The 23,920-nt window shown below is 43.2% G+C and overlaps 1 protein-coding gene across 1 annotated transcript; it reads right to left on the bottom strand.

The window, feature by feature from the left end:
- Positions 1-627: 627 nt before the first annotated feature.
- Positions 628-8,820, bottom strand: LOC129839000 (zinc finger protein 501-like). The gene is made up of 2 exons (XM_055906266.1): positions 8,234-8,820; positions 628-2,625 (listed from the first exon to the last, which is right to left on the bottom strand). Exons 1-2 carry the CDS (start codon positions 8,574-8,576, stop codon positions 1,652-1,654), a joined length of 1,317 nt encoding a protein of 438 aa, XP_055762241.1. The 5' UTR covers positions 8,577-8,820; the 3' UTR covers positions 628-1,651.
- Between the last annotated feature and the right edge of the window lie 15,100 nt (positions 8,821-23,920).

Here is a 23,920-nt window from a genome sequence, read left to right as displayed (position 1 = left end):
GAGCTATAGTGTTGACGAGCTACGAGCTATACGCGCTGACGAGCTATACGTGTTAATGAGCTATACGTGTTAATGAGCTATACGTGTTAACGAGCTACGAGCTAGACGTGCTACGAGCTATAGGTGCTGACGAGCTATAGGTGCTGACGAGCTATAGGTGCTGACGAGCTACAGGTGCTGACGAGCTACAGGTGCTGACGAGCTACAGGTGCTGACGAGCTACACGTGCTGACGATCTACACGTGCTGATGATCTACACGTGCTGACGATCTACGAGCTATACGTGCTGACAAGCTATAGGTGCTGACGAGCTTTAGGTGCTGACGAGCTTTAGGTGCTGACGAGCTATACGTGCTGACGAGCTATACGTGCTGACGAGCTATACGTGCTGATGAGCTACGAGCTATACGTGCTGACGAGCTATACGTGCTGACGAGCTATACGTGCTATACGCGCTGACGAGATATACGTGCCGACGAGCTATACGTGCCGACGAGCTAGACATTCCGACGAGCTAGACGTTCCGACGAGCTAGCCGCGCCGACGAGCTAGACACGCCGACGAGCTAGACGCGCTAATGAGCTAAAGTCCAACCTCAAAACATAACAAAAACAAAACACCTTCCCCTTAGGACAACAAATATATTTAATATTTATGACTCAATTTATTAGGATTGTTAATAAAATTGATTATAGACCGATTTATTATACTGCGTCCATGTGTATAAGCTGCGAGTACGTTGAAATTAAATTGGTTTTAGTTGAAAGTTGAAAAGAAAACTAACTTACATTGTAAGTCGGGCATAGTCTTATTTTCAACAACATTTTGCTAGGTGGGATATCCCCAATGTCACAGGTTAAATGTGTCCAAATCAATAGTCCAAATGCAGAAACAGTATGTGATAAATTGAAAACCTAAACATAAAATGTACTATATACACAAACATCTGCCACAATAATCATATTACTTAAACAAGCACCTTATAAACTGCACAAGCACCAAAAACACTGTTGTTTTGACAAGTAGCAATAAATCACTGATATTGATTAGGGGGGAAATCAGGTTGTTCGTGATGTTGAAACTAACACACCTAAACAAAACACATGGAAATGGGAGATATCTTTTACCTCACTGGTTAGAGGACAACCTGCAGAAGACAGTCAGCTACATTTTGGAGTGATGCATTTAAATTTAGGGGTCGCTAAACAAAGGAACGCAACACTTATTTGTCATCACTCATCGATATCATGTTGAAATCAATTGTGCCGAGAGGAGGGAAATGAGGTTGCACGTCCTGTTAAAACTAACAGCTCAAAAACCACACGGAATCTGGGAGTAATGTGTACATCCCTGGTTTGAGGACAATTTGTAGAAAACAGCTGGCTACATTTTGAAGTGTTGCATTTTGATTCAAGTGGGTCACCAACATGGTAAGTGTAACACAGCTCTTTTTGTGTTAGTCACTTTTTGTTAAATCACATAAATAGTACTCTTTCAATTCAGAGCCTAAATTTTTCCTGAGGCTAATATCCATATCACGCTGAAATTAATTAAATGGGGCAAACGTTTAGGGTTCTACATTGTGAAATTCCTTAAAATACCCCTACTACAATGTTAAAACATTCTACATTGTGACATTAATTCATTGATATCACGAAATAACTCCTTCATGTATTTTCTGATGTTTGGTCAGAGATCTTTTATAAGAGTATTTCTTCTCACATTGATTACAGCTATAAGGTTTCTCTCCTGTGTGTCTCCGCTGGTGTATCTTCAGATTGCTAGATGTAGTATAACTCTTCCCACACTGACCACAGATATAATATTTCTCTCCTGTGTGTATTCTCTGGTGTTGAGTCAGAGTTCTAGATGTAGTAAAACTCTTCCCACATTGACCACAGCTATAAGATTTATCTCCTGTGTGTGTTCTCTGGTGTGATGTCAGCTGGCCAGATTGACCAAAACTCTTCCCACATTGACCACAGCTATAAGGTTTATCTCCTGTGTGTGTTCTCTGGTGTTGAGTCAGAATTCTAGATGTAGTAAAACTCTTCCCACATTGACCACAGCTATAAGGTCTCTCTCCTGTGTGTATTCTCTGGTGTAATGTCAGCTGGTCAGATCTATTAAAACTCTTCCCACATTGACCACAGCTATAAGGTTTCTCTCCTGTGTGTATTCTCTGGTGGTATGTCAGATAGCCAGATCGACCAAAACTCTTCCCACATTGACCACAGCTATAAGGTTTCTCTCCTGTGTGTATTCTCTGGTGCAATGTCAGATGGCCAGATCGACCAAAACTCTTCCCACATTGACCACAGCTATAAGGTTTCTCTCCTGTGTGTGTTCTCTGGTGTTGAGTCAGAGTTCTAGATGTAGTAAAACTCTTCCCACATTGACCACAGCTATAAGGTTTCTCTCCTGTGTGGATTCTCTGATGATATTTAATGCCTGCTGAGGAGGTGAATCTCTTCCCACAGTCAGAGCAGCAGTGAGTTCTCTTCCCTGTGGATCCCTGCAGGTGTTTATTGAGGTGTTCTGATCTGGAGAGACTCTTCTCTGTCTCTTCAGCATCATGAGGTTGTTGAGGCTCCCCAGAGGATCCACGGTAGTCCCGTCTCTCTCCTGTGTGAACAACAAAGTCAGACCTATGATTAAAGGCCCACAACAGCGGTAATCCACTGTAAAAGGTGATGCCAACAGCATAGCCATGATGTTGTACAACAATTGATGTCTGTAATGAATGTTAAAATTATTTGACAATTGTCTTAAAATGAGCAAGAAGTCATATTTTGTCTTGTTTTCACATTAGTAGTAACATCTAAGATTGTAGACTAGAAATAAGTTATTCATGTTGTTGATACTCTAAGCAGTGTGCCAGAAGACTTTTGGTCTCCAATATAGGCCCCTTTCGGTGTTTAATAAAATTGCGGCACGAGGGCAATTTAATTGCAGAAACTCCTCCATGCTAATGCGAAAACCAATAGTTATGTATGTAGTATATCTGGTAATGAGGAAACCACTAGTTATGGATGTAGTATATCTGCTAATGAGGAAATCACTAGTTATGGGTGTAGTATATCTGCTAATGAGGAAACCACTAGTTATGGATGTAGTATATCTGGTAATGAGGAAACCACTAGTTATGGATGTAGTATACGGTGGGGCAAAAAAGTATTTAGTCAGCCACCAATTGTGCAAGTTCTCCCACTTAAAAAGATGAGAGGCCTGTAATTTTCATCATAGGTACACTTCAACTATGACAGACAAAATGAGAAAAAAAAATCCAGAAAATCACATTGTAGGATTTTTAATGAATGTATTTGCAAATTATGGTGGAAAATAAGTATTTGGTCACCTACAAACAAGCAAGATTTCTGGCTCTCACAGACCTGTAACTTCTTCTTTAAGAGGCTCCTCTGTCCTCCACTCGTTACCTGTATTAATGGCACCTGTTTGAACTTGTTATCAGTATAAAAGACACCTGTCCACAACCTCAATCAGTCACACTCCAAACACCACTATGGCCAAGACCAAAGAGCTATCAAAGGACACCAGAAACAAAATTGTAGACCTGCACCAGGCTGGGAAGCCTGAATCTGCAATAGGTAAGCAGCTTGGTTTGAAGAAATCAACTGTGGGAGCAATTATTAGGAAATGGAAGACATACAAGACCACTGATAATCTCCCTCGATCTGGGGCTCCACGCAAGATCTCACCCCGTGGGGTCAAAATGATCACAAGAATGGTGAGCAAAAATCCCAGAACCACACGGGGGGACCTAGTGAATGACCTGCAGAGAGCTGGGACCAAAGTAACAAAGCCTACCGTCAGTAACACACTACGCCGCCAGGGACTCAAATCCTGCAGTGCCAGATGTGTCCCCATGCTTAAGCCAGTACATGTCCAGGCCCGTCTGAAGTTTGCTAGAGAGCATTTGGATGATCCAGAAGAAGATTGGGAGAATGTCATATGGTCAGATGAAACCAAAATAGAACTTTTTGGTAAAAACTCAACTCGTCGTGTTTGGGGGACAAATAATGCGTTGCATCCAAAGAACACCATACCTACTGTGAAGCAAGGGGGTGGAAACATCATGCTTTGGGGCTGTTTTTCTGCAAAGGGACCAGGACGACTGATCCATGTAAAGGACAGAATGAATGGGGCCATGTATCGTGAGATTTTGAGTGAAAACCTCCTTCCATCAGCAAGGGCATTGAAGATGAAACGTGGCTGGGTCTTTCAGCATGACAATGATCCCGAACACACCGCCCGGGCAACGAAGGAGTGGCTTCGTGAGAAGCATTTCAAGGTCCTGGAGTGGCCTAGCCAGTCTCCAGATCTCAACCCCATAGAAAATCTTTGGAGGGAGTTGAAAGTCCGTGTTGCCCAGCAAAAATGGTGAGCGAAGATTTTAGTTTTCCACAATGTAGTCTGAATATTACAGCGCAAGATCAGGAGTGCTACTCAAGGAAACATTAAGCTCTGTGTCTATTCACTAATTCATGGGGGAAAACGCAGGGGAGTTCTCATAGTCTGACAGCAATAATAGCCTCCATTTCCAGGTTGCTTATGAGTGCATTTCACATTACTTTTGGATTATAACTGTAAGGCTCGTTTGAAAGTCCTGATTAATATGTTTGTGTTATTGTCGAAAATGTACTACTTCATATTTAAAAACGACTTCAACCAGTAAAATGCTAGACCTGCTGTTTTCAACTCTCTAGAGACTGCAGGAGCGGTAGAGATACTCTTAATGATCGGCTATGAAAAGCCAACTGACATTTACTCCTGATTATTATTTGACCATGCTGGTCATTTATGAACATTTGAACATCTTGGCCATGTTCTGTTATAATCTCCACCCGGCACAGCCAGAAGAGGACTGGCCACCCCTCATAGCCTGGTTCCTCTCTAGGTTTCTTCCTAAGTTTGGGCCTTTCTAGGGAGTTTTTCCTAGCCGCCGTGCTTCTACACCTGCATTGCTTGCTGTTTGGGGTTTTAGGCTGGGTTTCTGTACAGCACTTCGAGATATTAGCTGATGTACGAAGGGCTATATAAAATAAACTTGATTTGATTTAAAATGCTCTTTGGCTCCATCAGCCTGACAATGAGGGTTTGTACACTAAGTGTTAAACAAATTGCCAAAATGGTCTATAATCTCACCTAACAACAACATAGACCTACTGTAGAACCCATAACTTAATCTAACAACATAGATCTACTGTAGGACCCATAACTTCACCTAACAATAACATAGACCTACTGTAGAACCCATAACTTCACCTAACAATAACATAGACCTACTGTAGGACCCATAACTTCATCTAACAACATAGACCTACTGTAGGACCCATAACTTCACCTAACAATAACATAGACCTACTGTAGAACCCATAACTTCATCTAATAACATAGACCTACTGTAGGACCCATAACTTCACCTAACAATAACATAGACCTACTGTAGGACCCATAACTTCACCTAACAACAACATGGACCCCCCATCCAACTTGACAGATCTAGAGAGGGTCTGCAGAGAAGGATGGGATAAACTCCCCAAAAGCAGGTGTGCCAAATAAATTAGCTAAATGAAAGGGGGGGGGGGGGATTTAATACATTTTAGAATAAGGCTTTAACGTAACAAAATGTGGAAAAAGTCAAGGGGTCTGACTACTTTCCGAATGCATTGTATACAGCAACACCTCCCCCATAAGCATTCCTGTATTTTCTGTAGATGTTATATCCCTGTATTGCTACTGCTGTAACAAAGGAATTATCTAAGTGAGTTTCAGAGATGAACAGTACAGTGCATTCCAAATTCAATAGGCAGGCAAGTAAACGAACGTTTTCAAATAAAAACTATTCCAGAAAATGTCAAAGCGTATATAACGCCCGTCCAAGAGACGGTCGACCAATCGCGTTGAAATTGTCATGCTGAGACACAGTTTCTAAGATAATTCTCACGAAATCCCTTTTTAAAGTCAGGGTATGAGTCGAGAAACATGCCTATTTTCCTTGAAAGTATGTAATGTCACGATTGCAAAGCTATACGATATTACAGAGAACAAGTTAATTATCTCACATCTCTGAAAATATTTGGAATGTTGTGCTTCTTGTTCACAGAGGATAATTCATGCCAATTTTTTTTCTTTAAGCTGTTAATACGAATCGAAAGTAGATTCCAATATCCTAATTTCTTAAAGTATTTCTGGTGATAGCAAGCGATAGTGATACACAAGCTAGGTCTATTTGAAACATTGCCATCCCATGGCAGCATTTACCAGCCACCAGGTTCAGAAGATTTAAAAAACACGTAAAAATTATTTAAAACCCAATTCTATTTTTGTCCAAAGGTAAGATATAAATTATTCAAACTGAACATAATTCATGCTGGCTATTATTTTAGGCTATTTTAGTTTTGGAGTCAAAGATAGTTTTGGAATAGTTTTCATCCTTCAAACAGGTTTGTTATTTTATTTCAGTTTACTAAAACTTTTCCCCTAATTACTTTTTCTATAATAAGCATGGAGGTTTCCCCTATCAACCAGTCAGGTACTGGTGACAAAAGCGCCTCGTAACCTAGCTGGGAATGGGACAGACGGAACCCTTCTGTGGTAACAGACAGGGGCGATTTGTAATCAAATCTAATTCCCAGGAATGGGGTTCATATGAACCACAGAGACTGTGTGTGGGATAATAACATGGCCCTGTCCAACCCTGCTTGTTCCCTCGACTCCGCTACCAACCACCAATCTTCAACAGGGCCCTTAACCTGTATCACTAGACACCTCATAGTGAGCTACAGGTAGGAATCAGCAATGAATCCCAATAATGAGACACCTCTGGGGAGCGGTGTCAGCAACAGTTAAAAAAAAATATATATAGTGTTTTATGACCAACAGTTTTTTACAAATCCGTCAAGACACCAACTTAGACTTTACTGTGAAATGCTTTACTTATAAACCCTTAACCAACAGTGCAGTTCAAGAAGAAGAAAACGTTTAACAAGTAGACTAAAATAAAAAGTAATAATAAAAAGTAACACAATAAGGAAAAAAATAACGAGGCTATATACAGGGGGCACCGGTACCGAGTCAGTGTGGAGGCTATATACAGGGGGCACCGGTACCGAGTCAGTGTGGAGGCTATATACAGGGGGCACCGGTAGCGAGTCAGTGTGGAGGCTATATACAGGGGGCACCGGTACAGAGTCAGTGTTCGGGGGTACAGACTAGTTGAGGTAATCTGTACATGAAGGTGGGGGCGTAGTGACTATGCATAGGTAACAAACAACCAGTGAGTAGCAGCAGTGCACAAAAGGGAGGGGGGTGGGGGAGGTCAATGTAAATTGTGGGTAGAAGCTGTTGAGGAGGCTTTTGGTCGTAGACTTGGCGCTCCGGTACCGCTTGCCGTGCGGTAGCAGAGAAAACAGTCTATAACTTGGGTGACTGGGCTTTCCTCTGACACCGCCTATTATATAGGTCCTGGATGGCAGGAAGCTTGGCCACAATGATGTACTGGGCCGTTCGACACTACCTTCTGTAGCGCCTTATGGTCAGATGCCGAGCAGTTGCCATACCAGGCTGTGATGCAACCGGTCATTATTTGACTATTTTAGCTGCCAGAGCCAGTCTACCTCTGAAAATAACATACAGTCCTTGGACCTTGAGGAGTAACAGGAGGAAGCAATCAGCAGTAGAAACAATAACAAAGCGTACTCCCTGCCCGTTTCGGTAAAAAGCTGAGGGATGGTGCTGGAGAAATGCAAACATCCATGATATCAACATTATAGTTTTAACCATGTTTTGAGGATATACAGTATTTGTTTATATTTACTGATAAACATTGGAATAAAAAAAAAGCTTATATTTTTGGTTCTGATGGGGTACAACAGTTGAACTAAGCTCATGAGGCATTTTTAAGTGAATTCTTCAAGAATTCTTCAGATGGGTACATATCATTAATGTATTAGTCCCAAAATGGATGTAACAACTGCTGATTGCCCCTTTAAGACTACATATTGGGCTACGCTAATAGGAGATATTGAGGACTACAGTATTTCAGGCATTGTCATTGGATGCATTTGATCAATTGTTAACGTTTTGTTGGTGGTCCACTCTTGATGTTCTACACGTTACAGTGTAGCTTCAGCCATTCCTACAGAACAACATTAAAGTGTAGAACCCCTTTACTGCATATTGGTTCAACGACCGCAGAGACGGTACTTACTGGTGTTAAACAGATCTCCAACCTCCTCTTCTTCCTCCAATGTGACAGTAATCTCCCCCTCCTCCTCTTTCACTCCAAAAACCGCATCCTCCTCTTTCTCTGCCTCCTCGTCTTTTACTGTAACATCCTCCTCCTCTTTCACTCTGAACCCTTCATCCTCTTCTTTCACTGAAACGTCTTTCTCTTCTTCTTTCACTGTAACAGCCTCACCCTCTACTTCTATTTTTTGCTTGATATCCTCTTCTTCCTCCTCTTTCACGTCAATGATCAGCGCCAGAGCTTCTTTCTCCGTCCAGTAGACCTCCTCTTCTTTAGCAGGAGGGGGGTAGTTTAGGGAGCTCATGTTCGGGGATAATAGCTGGGAGCTATCATTAGCGACTAGGATAGTGCTAACTTAACCAGCAAGCTACTATAGCTGACTAATACAAAATAACGTACAATTCAATTAAATAGGTTAACAAGTTGATACGACAGAAGTGTGGCTAAAACACAGTAGGTAATATACACCGAAAGCGTATAAATAGCTTGAATCTTTCGGCTATGTTGGCTAGCAAGCTACCGAGGTGGTTGACGAGCTGTTTCTGAAGAACCGTCGACTAGATTATACGTCACGCTGGCAGCATCGCCTGAAAGACGCACATCGCCGTCTGCTGACTGGAGTGGGAAACGCAGTTGAGGATCATATTTTATTTTCAGACAAAGATTATTTTAAATGGATTTAATTAAATAATACTATTATACTGAGATATACAAAGACAGGAAAGTGTTGATTGATTAGTGAGAATAAAAAATGTTTACTACAGCACATTTAAGGCAGTTTCATTAACTCGAACTAAATCTAAGTAAGTAGCCAGCTACTGTAGGTCCATACTGCTCCTACATGGTGTAACAATACATCATGTAGATGTATATAATGAACAGACTAGGTCCATACTGCTCCTACATGGTGTAACAATACTTCATGTAGATGTTTATAATGAACAGACTAGGTCTATACTGCTCCTACATGGTGTAACAATACATCATGTAGATGTATATAATGAACAGACTAGGTCTATACTGCTCCTACATGGTGTAACAATACATCACGTAGATGTATATAATGAACAGACTAGGTCTATACTGCTCCTACATGGTGTAACAATACATCTGTCAGCAGATGACGGTCTGCGACTTTAAGGCGATGCTGCCAGTGTGACGTAAAATCTAGTGGACGGAACGCTTCTTTCAACATCAGCAACAGTTTGTTAGACACCTCCGAAGCTTGCTAGATAAAATAGCTGAACCAATAAAGCTCTTTAGACGCTTTCGTGTATATTAGCCACTGTGCTTTAAAGCCACTGCTGTCGTCTAGTTAGTTATCCGTTTTAATTTCATATTTACGTGTTGTTGTTACTAGTCAGCTAGCGGGCTGGTTAAGTTATCATTAGCCTAGCTAGCTGACATCTCCGACCATGAGATCACTAAGTTACTCTCTTCCTGCTGAAGAAGAGGAGGTCTGCTGGACGGAGAATGAAGCTCTTGTCAAAGAGGAGGAGGAAGAGGAGGTTGATTCAATACAAAAACGAGTAGAGGGTGAGGCTGTTACCGTGAAAGAAGAAGAAGATGCGTTCAGAGTGAAAGATGAGGAGGATGTTACAGTAAAAGAAGAGGAGGAAGAGATAGAGGAGGATGCCGTTTTTGGAGTGAAAGAGGAGGAGGGGGAGATGACTGTCACATCGAAAAAGAGGTGGAAACTGGATATCTGGGCCCAGTTTCCCAAAGGCATCTTATGGCATCCAATGATTCTAATGATGAACGGACCCTGGTTAACACTAGTAAGTACTGTCTTAAAAACAGTCACAAACTCTGCAGCTATTGAACTGATGTGTGATGTGTGATGTTAAAGGGGAAATCTGTAATTACAACATCCATATTTTGACTTTTAAATGATTTATTTATAGCCATTGATTCTTGAAGAATATAACACATTTATTTTTTTATTTTTTATTTTACCGTTATTTTACCAGGTAAGTTGACTGAGAACACGTTCTCATTTGCAGCAACGACCTGGGGAATAGTTACAGGGGATGAATGAGCCAATTGTAAACTGGGGATTATTAGGTGACCATGATGGTTTGAGGGCCAGATTGGGAATTTAGCCAGGACACCGGGGTTAACACCCCTACTCTTACGATAAGTGCCATGGGATCTTTAATGACCTCAGAGAGTCAGGACACCCGTTTAACGTCCCATCCGAAAGACGGCACCCTATACAGGACAGTGTCCCCAATCACTGCCCTGGGGCATTGGGATATTTTTTTTAGACCAGAGGAAAGAGTGCCTCCTACTGGCCCTCCAACACCACCTCCAGCAGCATCTGGTCTCCCATCCAGGGACTGACCAGGACCAACCCTGCTTAGCTTCAGAAGCAAGCCAGCAGTGGTATGCAGGGTGGTATGCTGCTGGCTTACATGCCTCATGAGCTTAGTTCAACTGTTGTACCCTATCAGAACCCCAAATAAGCTTTTTTTACTCCAATGTTTAGAAACAATGTAAACCAACACTGTATAGCCTCAACATGGTTAAAAAATATAATGTTGATATCATGGATGGTCAGTCCTTTCATCCATAGGTCTGTCTATGAATTTGAGACTAGTTACATTTCTCCAGCCCCATCATCATCTTATTAGCAAAACAGTGGTGGAATTACAGATTTGTTATTGTATGAACTGCAGATTGGTTTATTGTTGTGTGGCTTTTTTAAAGGGGCAACCTAGTTTTTAAACAGAAACAAAATGGCTGCCCAAAGACCTGGGCTGTGTTAGAATACTCATACTAACTGCACTATTTTGGTTTCTGGGGGGTTAATACAGTTGAAACATTTGAGTCATATATAAGTTATATTCTTCAAGAATCAATGGTTATATAGTAAATGGGTCTTTCTATAACTGCCAGTGAAAATTTCCTGTGGGGGTCAAATTGTTAGAGCTGTTGATAAGTCATTGTATAATATTCTGGCAAATCTTTTCATGCCATTACATTGAAGGCGAAAATGTGTCTTTTCTTAGCAAGGTGTTGCTAAAATAATGTTAGCCGCTAATTCTATTCGCTAGTTAGCAGGCTAGCTAGCTTGCTAAATGTATTAAGAGTCAGAGCAAACGTAGCTAGATAATACTGCCTGGTACCAGTGCTGGTGTAGGCCTAGATAAGCATGTTTGTGCAGCGGTATCTTATCAGAGAGGAGTAAGCGAAGTATGAATATGTTGGCTAGCTAACATGCTACATGAAGTAAGAAAACGTGTAATGTAACATCTAATTAGGGTCACCTGGAAACACTTACCAACACCTACCATGTCTTCTTCTTCTCTAAGGTTTATTGTCAGACTACACTCATCAGGTGTATTGCTGCCACCTACTGTATGGGGTTGTAAAAAATACCCCCAAAACATTTGTTTTGGAAAGAACATATCATACTAATTAAAATATATAATAAAAAATAAACAGTTTGACGACGGAAACTGCTAGTTTTGGACGAAGGTTACTAATAATTTATTATTGCAATTTCTCACTTGCTCTATAAACACAACAAAGTCCACCTTGTTCACTATTAGTGTATTGGGATCCTTCTTCTGCATGGCTTTACTGCAAACTTTGGGACATGAACTACCTTCTCCTCTCTACTCCTTCAGCTGTTTTCACTGCCTCCACATAGGACACCTGCTGGATGGGCCTGATCATCCTAGCTACTGTGACATCCTTCATCTGTACAGGGAACTCTGGAACGTGATTCCCATCACAATTACAACATGCTTCATCTGACTACGACATATTTATTCCTTCGACAAACACTTGCCACATGTCCAAACTGCATCGGATTCTGTAAATCTCACTTACCCAGGTTTTACATAAGATGGGAGAACCACTTCACCAAACCACAGTACAATCTTCCGTCTATCATTAATTTTAATCAATGTACGTCTACCTGAAATGTTTAACCTAAACCACACAAAGCTTTCTCCTTTTGCGCTGTTGACACACAATCAGCATCATACCGCTCCTGGTCACTCGAACCGATTCCACTTTACCCAATTCATCCTTCACCATTTTGAGACCGTTAACAGGTCACCCACAAAAGCGTCCTTGCTGATGATTCCCACTCCGACCCTAAACTGCTGTTCATTACCAACTTTAGCCCTTTTCACTCCACTGTTCTTCACCATCCTCCACTCAGTCTCACCAACTGTACAGAGTCAATGTGCGGGTGCACCGGTTAGTTGAGGTAATATGTACATGTAGGTAGAGTTAAAGTGACTATGCATAGATGATAACAACAGATAGTAGCAGCTGTGTAAAAATGGGGGGGGGGGGGCAATGCAAATAGTCTGGGTAGCCATTTGATTAGATGTTATGGCTTGGGGTAGAAGCTGTTTAGAAGCCGCTTGCCATGCGGTAGCAGGGAGAGCAGTCTATGTCTAGGGTGGCTGGAGTCTTTGACAAATTTTAGGGCCTTCCTCTGACACAGCCTGGTATAGAGGTCCTGGATGGCAGGAAGCTTGGCCCCAGTGATGTACTGGGCCATTCGCACTACCCTCTGTAGTGCCTTGCGGTCAGAGGCCGAGCAGTTGCCATACCAGGCAGTGATGCAACCAGTCGGGATGCTATCGATGGTGCAGCTATAGAACCTTTTGAGGATCTGAGGACCCATGCCAAATCTTTTCAGTCTCCTGAGGATAAAAAAGTTTTGTCATGCCCCACTACAGCCGCGTCAATGAGAATGGGGTCGTGCTTGGTCCTCTTTTTCCTGTAGTCCACAATCATCTCCTTAGTCTTGATCACGTTGAGGGAGAGGTTGTTGTTCTTGCACCACACGGCCAGGTCTCGGACCTCCCTATAGGCTGTCTCATCATTGATCAGGCCTACCGCTGTTGTGCCATCGGAAAAATTAATGACGGTGTTGGAGTCGTGCCTGGCTGTGTAGTCATGCGTGAACAGGGAGTACAGGATGGGACTGAGCACGCATCCCTTAAGGGCCCCTGTGTTGAGCATCAGCATGGCGGATGTGTTGATGTGTTGTTACATACGCTTACAACTTTGGGGCGGCCCGTCAGGAAGTCCAGGATCCAGTTGCAGAGGGAGGTGTTTAGGTTCCTTAGTTTATTGATGAGCTTTGAGGGCAAGATGCTGTTGAACGCTGAGCTATAGTCAATGAATAGCATTCTGACATTGGTGTTCCTTTTGTCCAGGTGGGAAAGGGCAGTGTGGAGTGCAATAGAGATTGCATCATCTGTGGATCTGTTAGGGCGGTATGCAAATTGGAGTGGGTCTAGGGTTTCGGGGATAATGTTGTTGATGTGAGCCGTGACCAGACTTTCAAAACACTTCATGGCCACAGGTGTAAGTGCTATGGGTTGGTAGTCATTTAGGCAGGTTACCTTAGTGTTCTTGGGCACAGGGACTATTGTGGTCTGCTTAAAACATGTTGGTATTACAGACTCGGACAGGGAGGGGTTGAAAATATCAGTGAAGACACTTGCCAGTGAAGACACTCAGCGCATGCTCGCAGTACACATCCTGGTAATCCGTCTGGCCTTGTGAATGTTGATCTGTTTAAAGTCCCCGGCTACTAGGAACACTGCCTCTGGGTGAGCGTATTCCTGTTTGTTTATGGCGGAATACAGCTCATTCAATGCGGTCTTAGTGCCAGCCTCAGTCTGTGGTGGTATGTAAACAGCTACAAAAAATACAGATAAACTCTCTAGGTAGATAGTGTGGTCTACAGCTTATCATGAGATACTCTACCTCAGGCGAGCAAACCTCCAGGCTTCCATAGATATCGTGCACCATCTGTTATTTACAAAATACACAGTCCGCCGTCCCTTGTCTTACCAGAAGCCGCTGTTCTATCCTGCCGGTGCAGCGTATAGCCAGCCAGCTGTATGTTGACAATGTCGTCGTTTAGCCACGACTCCGTGAAGCATAAGATATTACAGTTTTGATTGTTCCGTTGGTAGTTTAGTCTTTGGGGTTTTTTCTTCAAAGATTGCTATCAGAATGGAAGGAAGTGGGAGTTTATTCAATCGCCTACAAATTCTCAGAAGGCAGCCTGCCCTTTGGCCCCTATTTCTCCGCCTTCTCTTCACGCAATTGACGGGGATCTGTTCCCGGGAAAACGGTATATCGTTCACGTTGGGCTCGTCGGACTCATAAACTTCTTATGGCTGAAATCCCGTTAACTTCTTTGATATAGGGGGCAGCATTTTCACTTTTGGATGAATTGCGTGCCCATAGTGAACTGCCTCCTCCTCTGTCCCAGATACTAATATATGCATATTACTATTACTATTTGATATAAAACACTCTGAAGTTTCTAAAACTGTTTGAATGATGTCTGTGAGTATAACAGAACTCATATGGCAGGCAAAAACCTGAGAAAAATCCAAACAGGAAGTGAGAATTCTGAAAATGGTCATCGTTCAACTCATCGCCTATTCAATTCCCTGTAAGATATGGATCTGTTTGCACTTCCTACGCCTTCCACTAGATGTCAACAGTCTGTAAAACGTGGAATGAAGCCTCTAGCGTGATGTGGGGCCTGATGGGAGGTGTTTCAGTCATTGGTCTGGCATATTGCCAGTTTTTGCTCACGCGCTTTCCTCATGATATTGCCATGCGTTCCATTACTTATAGAGACTGAAAAAAAATGCTCCGGTTAGAACGTTATTGGATATATATGATAACAACATCCTGAAGATTGATTCTCTACTAAGTTTGACCAGTTTATTCGACTTGTAATATAACTTTTGAAGTTTTCGTCCGACGTTTGCCTGCATCTACGCGAGCGTTTGGACATGTGTACTACACATGCTAGCAAAAGTAGCTAATTGGACATAAGTAATGGACATTATCGAACAAGACAATGATTTATTATGGAACTAGGATTCATTGCACTGCATTCTGATGAAGATAATCAAAGGTAAGGGAATATTTATGATGTAATTTCGTATTTCTGTTGACTCCAATATGGCGGAGAAATGTTGTTAAATCTGAGCGCCGTCTCAGATTATTGCATGGTGTGCTTTTTACATAAAGTTTCTTTTAAATCTGACACAGCGGTATGGTATGTATGTTTCATCTCACTTGAAAAACTAATCAACATTACGTCAAAGGATTAAACTATTAAAAACAAGCAAAATTATCAAACAGCTCTGCTTATGTCATGTTCTGTGGCCTTGCCGTTCCATTTCCCGACTGCCCCCTCAACACAGAAAGAACCACATTTAGTCATATTATATAAAACACTCAAAGCAATGGATATGGAGCATCTATGGCCTCAGCTATACCTGGCACCTAAATGTGACTTAGTCTGGATGCAGTCAGGCCACCAAATATGCATCAGCAATGTAAAGAGGTGGGGGAAAGTACATTTTACACAAATTACCTTTATAATATCAAATAACAAATGTGTGTGCCTGAGAGGAAATTAACTTTCATACAGCCAAAAGGGGTGAGAAATTACACAGATATCAGTGGACAATTTGCAGTAATGTAAATATACATGGATTATGGAACATATTCCCTTTTGCTTATGTGATGAACCGTTAAGGGGACATAAATATTTACCATCTTAACCACGTGACCTCTCTGGCTGTAGAAGTGTTCTTCCTAACCAGTCCCTCAACAGCTCTCTGACTGAGCTCCACCCTCACTGGGTCTTCAGAGGAGAGGAAGGCTGAGGAGGGATGGAAGGATGAATGAATCAGTCAGTCAATAAAGCGTAGAGCTGCTGTCTATGCTGTCTGACAAAATCACTATTTTAGTAGTTTGTTAAAGTAAATTAGGCTTTATGACTGCAGAATACCAACTATCAATCACTTAGATCATGTATTTTCAGGTAGAGATACATCCTTGGGACGTCCCTAGCCAGTTGAAGTTGACAATTAAAATGGTTAGGGGTTAGGGTTTAGGGTAGGGATGTCCCAAAGATCCCAGATAGCATTGACCATTGTGCATTCTTTTTCTGTCTCTTTTACACAGCAGGTGATGGGTTCTGACTTCTGAACTTGAAAATATATGAAATATCCTTATTATGTGAAATTGAATGAAACAATAATGTATGTTGATGTTAATATGATGTACAATATTCCATGACGTTTCTATATGATAACAATAGAGTAATATATTTAATATGATGTAAAATATTCCATGATGTTTCTATATGATAACAGAGTAATATATTTAATATGATGTATAATATTCCATGATGTTTCTATATGATAATAGCGTAAAATATTTAATGTCATATATTATTTTTTAACAGTTTCACTAATTAATTTCCATTCTTTTCATTATTTCATTAATCATTATGACACACACCTCACTATTGTCATTGGTTACACTAATTGCACTGTTTATCTACATAACCTGGTTCAAGTATTCATGACATCACCCCGAGGAAGGCACAGTGATGCCGAAACGTTGGTAAATACCCATTAAATTACTGGGAGTTTATACATGGAGTGTGCGACTTCATTTTGATAGTTTATTCGCCGTTAGTCAGCACCTCCACACAAACTATTTTTCTGGGTGTGCGCCAGCTCATGATTTTTAAGGGTAGGTAACAACACATCCGCCATGCTGATCCTCAACACAGGGGCCCCTCAGGGGTGCGTGCTCAGTCCCCTTCTGTACTCCCTGTTCACTCATGCCTGCACGGCCAGGCACGACTCCAACACCATCATTAAGTTTGCCGATGCCACAACAGTGGTAGGCCTGATCACCAACAACTACGAGACAGCCTATAGGGAGGAGGTCAGAGACCTGGCTGTGTGGTGCCAGGAAAACAACCTCTCCCTCAGGGGATTAAGATAAAGGAGATGATTGTGGACTACAGGAAAAGGATGACTGAGCATGCACCCATTCTCATCGACGGGGCTGTAGTGGAGCAGGTTGAGAGCTTCAAGTTCGTTGGTGTCCACATCACTAACAAACTATCATGGTCCAAGCACACCAAGACAGTCGTGAAGAGGGCACGACAAAACCTATTCCCCCTCAGAAGACTGAAAAGATTTAGTATGGATCCTTAAATCCTCAAAAGGTTCTACAGCTGCACCATCGAGTGCATCCTGACTGGTTGCATCCGTGCCTGGTATGGCAACTGATCTGCCTCCGACCGCAAGGCACTACAGAGGGTAGTGCGAACAGCCCAGTACATCACTGAGGCCAAACTTCATGCCATCCAGGACCTCTATCCCAGGCGGTGTCAGAGGAAGGCTCCGCCCCACTCTCTGTTATCGTCTATGCATAGTCACTTTAATAACTCTACCTACATGTACATATTACCTCAATTACCTCCACTAACCGGTGCCCCCGCACATTGACTCTGTACCAGTACCCCCTGTATATAGTCTAGATATTGTTATTTAACTTCTGCTCTTTAATTACTTGTTCCTTTTATTTTCTATTCTTATTTGTACTTTTTAAAACTGCGTTGTTGGTTAGGGGCTTGTAAGTAAGAATTTCACTGTAAGATACAATTTGATTTGATAGACTCATAGTACAGAAGGAATGACTGACTGCCCAGTTCAACATCAGTTCACCGTCTCACCTCATATTGTATTGGAGCAGCAGCAGCTGACTTGATCGTTGATGCTAATCAGCATGTTTGAATCTGAGAGTAAATAAAGCCGACTACACTCTAAAAATGAAGGGTTCAACTGGAGTTGTTCTCAGATCCCCTAAGAACCGTAGGGTTCTTGGTCAATGAAAAACAGCCCCAAAGGGTTCTTCAAAGAACTTGTTAGAAGGTGGGTTCATCGAGGAACCTCCGTTGTTGCTGGACTTCGTCCGGGAACTTCGCAATTACAACTGAAAACGATGGTGACAAGTTTGGATGCGACAACAGTTAAAAATGTTAAGTTGGGTTTGATGTTTGGCTCTGAATATGTCTCGAAATGATTTATATAATAATATAACATACTAATAATGAATAACGAAGACAATGATGGTTTCTGTGAATAGCTTCCATAATGTTACTATAGCTAATTAAGGTAAATATTAGAAAGCCGGGTTTGACCGTCGGCGTTGTATGAGCTACAGTACAGTACCGTTATCTAGCTAGCTAACGTTATGTCCTAACTAGGCACAACTAGGTTTGGATTATTTCGTCAACTATAATCTTTCCCATATATTATATATCGTTTCCATAAAGCCAATATGGCTTTACAGTCATTAACGTAAGTTTCCAATCTAGAGCAGTTCTCACTTTTGTGATAATGAACTAGCTAACGTTAACTAAATAACTGGATGGTGACCTGTCCAGACGAGATGTTACAAAGAACTGAATCGTCAATGGAGGTCTTCCTCTTTATATAGCCTGCTACTGCATGCAATACTATTAACTCACAAGGAGGCATAACGTTACATGGACAATACTGTCCCATTTTGGAGAAGTTACATGTATAATACTATCCCATTGAGTTAACGTTACATGTAGAATACTATCCCATTTTGGAAACGTTACATGGACAATACTATCCCATTTTGGAAACGTTACATGTACAATACTATCCCATTTTGGAAACGTTACATGTACAATAGTATCCCATTTCTGAAACGTTACATGTACAATACTATCCCATTTTGGAAACGTTACATACTATCCCATTTTGGAAACGTTACATGTACAATACTATCCCATTTCTGAAACGTTACATGTACAATACTATCCCATTTTGGAAACGTTACATGTACAATACTATCCCATTTTGGAAACGTTACATGTACAATACTATCCCATTTTGGAAACGTTACATGTACAATACTATCCCATTTCTGAAACGTTACATGTACAATACTATCCCATTTTGGAAACGTTACATGGACAATACTATCCCATTTTGGAAACGTTACATGGACAATACTATCCCATTTTGGAAACGTTACATGGACAATACTATCCCATTTTGGAAACGTTACATGTACAATACTATCCCATTTCGGAAACGTTACATGTACAATTGTAACGGTCCTGACCTGTTTTCTGTTGTTTTTGTATTTGTTTATGGTCAGGGCTTGTGTTTTGGGTGGGCAGTCTATGTTTTCGGTTTCTATGTTGGTTTTGGGTTGCCTGGTATGGCTCTTAATTAGAGGCAGGTGGTTTGCGTTTTCCTCTAATTAAGAGTCATATTTAGGTAGGGTGTTCTCACTGTTTGTTTGTGGGTGATTGTCTTCCGTATCTGTGTTATGTTTGCACCATACGGGACTGTTTGGTTGTTCGTTCGTTTTCGATGTAGTCTGTTCCTGTCCGTGAGTTTTACGTTAGTTAGTTAAGTTCATGTTCAGGTTTTCGTCTACGTCGTTTTCTTGTTTTCTAAGTTTGTAAAAGTGTTTGTTTTCGTGTGCCGTCGTGTTAAATAAAAGATGGCTTATTTCCCTAATGCTGCATTTTGGTCTGATGATCCTTCTCTCTTCTCCTCGTCCGAGGATGAGGAGAGCGACAGCCCTTACAGAATCACCCACCACGCTAGGACCAAGCGGCAAGGGAAAACTCAACGGAATAAGGGACAGGAAAAGAAGGAGCAATGGACATGGGACGATATATTGGACGGAAAGGGTTGCTACACATGGGAGGAGATCCTGGCTGGTAGGGATCGCCTCCCATGGGAACAGCTGGAGGCACTGAGGAGAGCAGAGGCTACCGGAGAGAGGAACCGGAGTTATGAGGGAACGCGTCTGGCACGGAAGTCCAAAAAGCCCGTAAGTAACACCCAAAAATTTCTTGGGGGGTGGCTAAGAGGTAGTGGGCCTAAGAGGTAGTGGGCCAAGGGCAGGTAGGAGACCTGCGCCCACTTCCCAGGCTTACCGTGGAGAGCGGGAGTACGGTCAGGCGCCGTGTTACGCAGTAGAGCGCACGGTGTCTCCTGTACGAGTGCATAAGCCAGTGCGGGTTATTCCACCTCCCCGCACTGGCAGGGCTAGATTGGGTATTGAGCCAGGTGTCATGAGGCCGGCTCAACGCGTCTGGTCTCCAGTGCGTCTCCTCGGGCCGGCATACATGGCACCTGCCTTATGCATGGTTTCCCCGGTTCGTCTACATAGGCCGGTGCGGGTTATTCCACCTCCCCGCACTGGTTGGGCGACCGGGAGCATTCAACCAGGTAAGGTTGGGCAGGCTCAATGCTCAAGAGTGCCAGTACGCCTCCACGGTCCGGTATTTCCGGCGCCACCTCCCCGCCCTAGCCTAGTACCTACAGTGCCTACACTACGCACTAGGCTACCAGTGCGTCTCCTGAGCCCAGTTCCTCCCCCACGCACTCTCTCTGTAGTGCGTGTATCCAGTTCGGTGCCTCCAGTTCCGGCACCACGCACTAAGCCTCCTGTGCGTCTCCAGAGCCCTGTACACACTGTATCTTCTCCCCCTACTAATCCTGATGTGCTTGTCCTCAGCCCGGTGTCACCAGTGCCGGTACCTCGCATCAGTTATAGAGTGGGCTTTGAGAGTACAGTGTGTCCTGTTCCTGCTCCCCGCACTAGTAGGAAGGTGCTTATCCTTAGCCCGGTGCCTCCAGTTCCGGCACCACGCACCAGGTCTACAGTGCGCCGTATCCGGCCAGAGCCATCCGTCTCCCCAGCGCCATCTGAGCCATCCGTCTCCCCAGCGCCATCTGAGCCATCCGTCTCCCCAGCGCCATCTGAGCCATCCGTCTCCCCAGCGCCATCTGAGCCATCCGTCTCCCCAGCGCCATCTGAGCCATCCGTCTCCCCAGCGCCGTCTGAGCCATCCGTCTGCAATGAGCCTGCAAAGCCGCCCGTCTGCCATGAGCCTGCTAAGCCGCCCGTCTGCCATGAGCCTACAGAGCCGTCTGCCAGACAGGAGCCGCTAGGGCCGCACGCCAGACAGGAGCCGCTAGAGCCGCCCGCCAGACAGGATCTGCCAGAGCCGCCAACCAGACAGGATCTGCCAGAGCCGCTAACCAGACAGGATCTGCCAGAGCCGCCAACCAGACAGGATCTGCCAGAGCCGCCAACCAGACAGGATCTGCCAGAGCCGCCAACCAGACAGGATCTGCCAGAGCCGCCAACCAGACAGGATCTGCCAGAGCCGCCAACCAGACAGGATCTGCCAGAGCCGCCAGCGAGCCATGAGCGTCGAGAGCCGTCAGCCTGCCATGAGCGTCGAGAGCCGTCAGCCTGCCATGAGCGTCGAGAGCCGTCAGCCAGCCATGAGCGTCGAGAGCCGTCAGCCAGCCATGAGCGTCGAGAGCCGTTCAGTCAGGATCTGCATGAGTATATCAGCCGGGACCTGCCCCTTGTCCCGGTGCTGGTCCTTATCCTGGTGCTGCCCCTTATCCTGGTGCTGCCCCTTGTCCCGGTGCTGCCCCTTGTCCCGGTGCTGCCCCTTGTCCTGGTGCTACCCCTTGTCCCGGTGCTGCCCCTTGTCCCGGTGCTGCCCCTTGTCCCGGTGCTGCCCCTTGTCCCGGTGCTGCCCCTTGTCCCGGTGCTGCCCCTTGTCCCGGTGCTGCCCCTTCTCCCGGTGCTGGCCGTTCATTTAGGGGATGTTAGTTTTAGGGTGGTCATTGGGAGGGGAAGACAGAAGCGGGGAGTGACTATGGTGGTGTGGGGACAGCGTCCAGAGCCTGAGCCACCACCGTGGTCAACTGCCCACCCAGACCCTCCCCTGGACTTTGTGCTGGTGCGCCCGGCGTTCGCACCTTGAGGGGGGGGGGGGGGGGTTCTGTAACGGTCCTGACCTGTTTTCTGTTGTTTTTGTATGTGTTTATGGTCAGGGCGTGTGTTTTGGGTGGGCAGTCTATGTTTTCTGTTTCTATGTTGGTTTTGGGTTGCCTGGTATGGCTCTTAATTAGAGGCAGGTGGTTTGCGTTTTCCTCTAATTAAGAGTCATATTTAGGTAGGGTGTTCTCACTGTTTGTTTGTGGGTGATTGTCTTCCGTATCTGTGTTATGTTTGCACCATACGGGACTGTTTGGTTGTTCGTTCGTTTTCGATGTAGTCTGTTCCTGTCCGTGAGTTTTACGTTAGTTAGTTAAGTTCATGTTCAGGTTTTCGTCTACGTCGTTTTCTTGTTTTCTAAGTTTGTAAAAGTGTTTGTTTTCGTGTGCCGTCGTGTTAAATAAAAGATGGCTTATTTCCCTAATGCTGCATTTTGGTCTGATGATCCTTCTCTCCTCTCCTCGTCCGAGGATGAGGAGAGCGACAGCCCTTACAACAATACTATCCCATTTTGGAAACGTTACATACTATCCCATTTTGGAAACGTTACATGTACAATACTATCCCATTTTGGAAACGTTACATACTATCCCATTTTGGAAACGTTACATACTATCCCATTTTGGAAACGTTACATGGACAATACTATCCCATTTTGGAAACGTTACATGTCCGCCCCCTTGTGGAGGGAAATTAATAGCTTAGATGGTAGCTGTAGATGGGATTCAAATGCATAATAGTATTAATACAGTGTCTAGACTACCTCTATTTGTCACGCCCTGGCCTTAGTTATCTTTGTTTTCTTTATTATTTTAGTTAGGTCAGGGTGTGACATGGGGGATGTTTGTGTGTTTTGTCTAGTCTAGGGTGTTTGTATTGTCTAGGGGGTTTTGTAGAGTTCATGGGTTTTTGTTCAGTGTAGGTGTTTATGTAAGTCTATGGTTGCCTGGATTGGTTCTCAATTAGAGACAGCTGTCTATCGTCGTCTCTGATTGGGAGCTATATTCAGGTAGGTTGTGGGTAATTGTCTATGTCTTGACGTTAGTTGCTTGTGTCTGCACTTTCGTTTGATAGGTTCACGGTCGTTTGTTGTTTTGTCTAGTTTGTATTAGTATTAGTGTTCGTTTCTTCTTCTATTAAAAAGAAGATGTATTTATATCACGCTGCGCCTTGGTCCTCTCTTTCACCTAACGACGATCGTGACACTATTGTATAAATGCCCCTCAGAATCTAAACACAGTATTGCCACGCAGCAAAATGTTGCGTATAATCTTTCAAGTCAGCCCGATAAAATATTAAACAATTTGCGTACAAAGATATCTTGAAATGTGATATTAGGCCTGTATGGCAGTACTGTTACTGTATGGCAGTACTGTATTGGCTAGTGCTTTCTCCAATATGTTCTTCTATTTTGCATTCAATTGTATGTTGATGCCATTTATTTTTCAATATTTATTTATATATATGTATGTTTTAATGCTTGTAAGGTGATTCTTTGACACATTTTCTCTTCCTTTTAAATTCTTATAGGACAGAACATGGACACAATGCAATTGGGATCAATAAGAAGGTACAGATCTGTTGTAGGACAGCTGCATTTGAAGTGTACATTTAACCTACATAGCAGTCAATACAAATTGAAATCTATTAGCATACAAATGTGTACAAATTATATTTTCAGTTCTTGTCAGAAATGAATCAAGTCCATGGAATGGATATAGACAAAAAGATAATTCAAGGACTAGCGGAGGTAGAGAGGCGAGGCAGGGTGAGGACATCATCCTGCTATTTTGACAGTTCCTGAAGGACAATACAGAAGAGGTATTTGCTCTTATTCCTTCCCTTTCTCTAATGTGTTTTGTAATAAAATGATCAAGTGTAGTAAGATCATTGCTTTACTTTACTGGGACTGGAGACCACAGCAGCGATTCTGCTCTTGCCCTATCTCTTCAATGAGGACCCGAGTGGCCTCTATGT

The sequence above is a fragment of the Salvelinus fontinalis genome, chromosome 40 (assembly GCF_029448725.1).
Source record: "Salvelinus fontinalis isolate EN_2023a chromosome 40, ASM2944872v1, whole genome shotgun sequence".
NCBI lineage: Eukaryota > Metazoa > Chordata > Actinopteri > Salmoniformes > Salmonidae > Salvelinus > Salvelinus fontinalis.
This window is presented reverse-complemented; position numbering and strand designations above follow the sequence as displayed.